The 5230-nt window shown below is 40.0% G+C and overlaps 1 protein-coding gene across 1 annotated transcript; it reads right to left on the reverse strand.

The window, feature by feature from the left end:
• Positions 1-234: 234 nt before the first annotated feature.
• On the reverse strand, positions 235-3612 carry LOC134823864 (uncharacterized protein K02A2.6-like). The gene has a single exon (XM_063835461.1). The coding sequence runs from the start codon at positions 3610-3612 to the stop codon at positions 235-237; it is 3378 nt and encodes a 1125-aa protein (XP_063691531.1).
• Positions 3613-5230: the final 1618 nt, after the last annotated feature.

The raw sequence follows: 5230 nt of genomic DNA on the forward strand, positions 1-5230 counted from the left end.
ATTTATAAACAAAATCCCTGGATTACACTGTCATAATAGCCCTAAATAATCTTTTTAAAAACTATTACTGTTTCTGAACTCCCTGGATTGTTTACAAATTCCATTAAAAACAATTAAATGCTGTATAAAAAGTATAAAAGTGTACTACATGTGTGCATAAAACATGTGCTTTACAAAACATAAAAAATGTGCTTTACAAAACGTAAACAATGTGCTTTACAATACATGCAAGAATCACGGGTTCACAAACCCGGTGTTAGCATTATACCTGATCTTAGGTTTTGAACTCAACCTCCCCGAGCGTCTAACTGGCTCCTGACTACTGATCTGAGTGTTTGGTTGTGTCGGTTGGTTACTAGTCACGACTGGCGATCCTTCTCTACTTGGACCCGGCTGCTGCCCCACTGTTATTACAGGTTGCTCAATATTCCTCGGCTCAGTGTTTCTTTCCGGTATCTCAATTTGCTGCTTCTGTAACTCGATTACTGGCACTAACCGTTTCTTCATCGCCTCTACATGTTTCTTTATGATCCTACCCTTGTAGTTCACATCATACCACAATGATTCTCCGTGTCTTTTTTCAATCGTTGCTGGTTCGTACTCTTTCCGAGTGTCAGGTCGAACCCATACTGTTTGTTTCTCCTCAAATACACGTTCGTTTCTTCTACTGTCAACAACTTTCTGTTCATTATCAACATTTAGTCTCTCCGCTTCCATCTGATCACTGGGTCTGAGGTGATGTAACTTAGATCGTAAAGTTCGTCCGTACATCATTACTGCTGGTGGTTGCTTAGTTACAGAGTGTGGAGTATTCCTATATGCCATTAGGAAGTTAGCGAGATTTAAATCTAAATCCTTAGACTTTTCGTACATCTTTTTCATCGCTGACTTAAAACTCTGGACAAACCGTTCGCAGCTTCCGTTACTCCTCGGGGAGTATGATGGGCACAAAACATGTCTTATCTGATTCTTCTTTAGGAAGTTCTTGAATTCTTCACTGATAAATTGCGGTCCGTTATCGCTGACTAGAACCCAAGGTACCCCTGTTCTTGAAAATACTCTTCTCATTGCTTTTATCGTAGCTGGCGCAGTAGTGTTATGAGACATCTTGATAACTTCCGGCCATTTTGAGTAAGTATCGTACATCAGTAACCAATAGTTATTTTGGAATTCTCCAGCGAAGTCCACATGTACTCGTTGCCAGGGTCTTGTTGATTTAACCCAGGGATGGTCGATGACTTTTGGTAACTTTTTCCCGTGTTTTTGGCAGGATGCACATGCTTTAACTAAAATCTCTATATCTTGGTCTATTCCTGGCCACCACACATAGCTTCTAGCCAGGCTTTTCATTCCAGTCATCCCTACATGTGTAAGGTGTAGCATCTTAAGAACCTCTGCTCTTAGTTTATGTGGAATGATTACACGATTTCCCCATGTGATACATCTTTTTTCAGTCGTGAGTTGGTTCTTTCTGTCGTACATGGCTTTCATCTCCTTGTGATCTTTGTCTATCTTTTCCGGCCAGCCATCTACAATGTACATCGCTATCTTGCTCAGAATAATGTCTTTGGATGTCTCCCGGGCAACTTCTTTTGCATCTATCAGTGCGTCCTCCATGGTCAAAGAAAATGCCTCTTCACATTCGTTTGGCTCGTCCACATGAATGACTTTTTTCGGGAATCTGGACATTACATCAGCATTAGCATGCTCTTTTGTATTTCTGTATACTATGTTATAATCGTAATTTTGTAACAGCAGTGCATATCTGGATAATCTGTTCGCCGTCATCTCTGGAATGCCTCTCTTAGGTCCAAATATATGTACTAACGGTTGGTGATCCGTCACTAGTTCAAAGTGTCTTCCATACAGATACATATGAAACCTTTTTATAGCCCAGACTATCCCTAAAGCTTCTTTGTCAATCTGGCTATATTTTTTCTCAGCATTCGATAATGTCCTTGAAATAAATTCAACCGGACGTTCATTTGTTCCATCATCATCTATGTGTGACAATACAGCTCCCAAACCCACGCTGCTTGCGTCTGTATCCAGCTTCAAACGTTTCAGCGGGTTGTAGAACGTCAATACTCTGTCAGAACAAAGTAATTTCTTTAATTCTTCGAAGGCTTTCTGTTCAGTCTTTGTCCATCGCCATTCAACTTCAGTCTTTCTCAACTCGTCCAATGGAGCGATTATTGTCGACAAATCTGGTAGATACTTGCGATAATACCCAACTGCTCCCAGAAATGCTACTAAATTTTTCACATTTTCAGGTGCCTGTACTTTTAACAGATCGTCTATCTTGCTGTTGACTGGTGACATACCATGCTTGTTCACCTTGTGTCCTAGATAAATCACTTCTTCATGCATCAGCTTAGATTTATTCAGTCTGCATCTGAAACCGTTTGCTTCCAGTCTTCTCACAACTTTATTCAGATTATCTAAGTGCTCTTTATCGTTCTTTCCTGATATTAAAATGTCGTCTATCCTACAGCAAACCATAGGTATACCCCGTAGTACATTGTCCATCAGATTCTGAAAGATTGCTGCGCTGCTATTTATTCCATACGGTAAGCGCGTCCACACATACTGTCCCATATGCGTATTCATTGTCGTGATGAGTTGATCTTCTGTTGATAGCTCCACGTTATTGTACGCTTGTTTTATGTCTATGACTGAGAACTTTTCTCCTCCCGAAACGCTTGCAAAACATTCTTCTGTAGTTGGTAACGGGTGATGTTTCATTTCCAATAGTTTGTTGACTGCTTTAAAGTCTCCACATATTCTCACACCGTCTCCTTTTTTCACTGGCATAACTGGAGTTCCCCATGGGCTCTCTTTGACTTTCTTCAAAATTCCTTGTTTCACCATGTTGTCTAACTCCTTTTCCAGTAAGTCTTTAATAGCAAAAGGTACTGCTCTTGATTTCTGCGTGACAGGTCTGCTTCCCTCCTTCAATTGGAGTTGCACTTTATAGTTCTTTACCAGACCTAACTCATCTTTGAAGATGTCACTAGACATTATCTCTTGTACTGTCCGTATCTTTGTTGGTGTTCCAGGATCTGTTTCATCGTCCACACTAACAAAATTTCTCAACTGATGTGTTCTAGGAGCAGTCTCTTCGTCCTCACATCGTTGTCCAGTTTTAAACTTTCTCTTGGCGGTATCTGTCACTGGTTCTGATTCCATAACTCCCAACACGTTCACTGTTCGTACTCCTTCTTGAGTCCCAGGAAATTCTCCTTCGTGTGCGCTACAGTTTCCATCAGTTCTCTCCAGTTCAACCTCTTTTGTTGGTCTCTGTCCAACTTCTGCTGTTTGGCCCTGTGTTCTCGTTACTAACTTTTCTAACCAGTTTTCACCACAAAACTCTGTAATCCAAGAGCGTCCAAACAGTGCTGGAAAGTGATTATCCACCACATACAGTTCCAACCCTTTCACAATCTGGTTGTTTATCGCCACTTCCACAACTGCTTTACCGCATACCTGCTGGTATTGACCATTCGCCACACGCAGTTGCCTATCACTACTTCTCAACTTAAACTCCACACCAGCTTTCTTCAGCATCTCTCTACTGCACACAGATACACTTGATCCACTGTCAAACTCCATCAGACACTCTCGGCGATTGATCCAAACCTTGATCAGGGGTCTAGAATCACGCAAAAAGTTCACGTTATCGAAGTAAACAGTGTTATCATGCCAAAACCTGTTATCATGCAAAATAATGTTATTGTCATGCAAATCAACATGCGAATCATCATGCAAATTACTACCATACAGAACACTATTATCATCATCCTGAATTTTAGAATCATCAATACTTGTCAGGTTGTTGCCCAAATTTGAAGATTTTTGAAACAAAACATTTAACTGGTCATCTAAACTTACGGATTTCTCCGACAATTCACAATAGTAAATATTTCGACTCACAAACTGTTCTGTGTCCTGGTTTGAATCGCTGTTTGAATCGCTGTTGTTGCAGTCTGTTGATACATGATGTGTAGATTTACCACTCTGTTTCCAGGACTTGCGTTTCGTCTTCTTACGGCAGTCCTTAGCAGTATGATACAATTCACCACAGTTGAAACATTTAGTATAGCAGTCCTTGGTTGCATGCGATTTGAGTTTGCATTTATTGCATCTTGTCTCCTGATTGGAACTTCCCTGTGAAGATTTCCCTTGAGACTTCTTGCTGATCTGTACCTTATGTACAGTTTGCTGGGAGTTTTTAATCATTGCAGCCTCTGATTTAGATCTGTCCATTGCCACCACTTTTCTATACGCTCTCTCTAGTGTCAGTTGTTCGAAATCCTCCTCCAATAGCAACTCCTGTGCTTCTGAGTTAACAATTCCCATTATAAATTGATCTAACATTGAACTGCCGAAGTCTGTAAACTTGCATTTGACTGCCAGTTTTTTTAACCTCGCAACAAAGTCTGCTGTTTTCTCCGACTGCTTTTGGTGGCATTTGTAGAATCTGAATCGCTCTGCCAAAACAGTCGGTTTCGGGACCATGTGATTTATGAGAATTGTCTTCATCTCGAAATATGTAAGTTCGTTGACGTCATTTGGAGATGCTAAAGACGTAAGTAGGGAAAAGATTTCTGGATCAATGCTCGTTAAGAAGTGAGGTTTGATCGTTTGACATAGCTGATTATATTCCGCTAACAGTTGTGCATGCGCGGTTCGTTGCGCTTCATTCGGATTCTCTACTAACGGTTCCGGTTCAACCGGATAGGATTTTTGGGACTCGAGAAACCATGTGTACTGCTCGAACCAGTCTTCCGGCGCGCTGACTGTAGCGGTCAGAGGATAGGGGTAGGATTTTGTCATACTCGTCGCCAATTGTAATAGCTCGCTTAGCTTGAACAATGGATACACATAGCTGTTACTCTAATCAGAGGCTGAAGATAATATCATTAATAATACATAACATAAATAATACATAACAACAACTAATTAAAAAATAAAAATAAACTTATTATATAATAATTAACGTTGGGGCCGTCTACCAAATTTGAATGAGAAACAATAACAAGAAATGAAACATATCAAAGAAAATCATAATTATTTTGTTCATTACAATTCTGTCCCAACGAGCTGAGAACAAGAAAAAAGTTAAAAATTAGTAGAAATTTAAATAACAATTATCCTTCGTGGACGGTAGTTGTTTCAAATATGAAGAAGGCAAAATCTCAAGAACCGACTAAGTTATTAATATTAATAC

This window comes from Bolinopsis microptera, chromosome 12 (genome assembly GCF_026151205.1).
Source record: "Bolinopsis microptera isolate Bmic1 chromosome 12, MBARI_Bmic_1.0, whole genome shotgun sequence".
Taxonomy (NCBI): domain Eukaryota; kingdom Metazoa; phylum Ctenophora; class Tentaculata; order Lobata; family Bolinopsidae; genus Bolinopsis; species Bolinopsis microptera.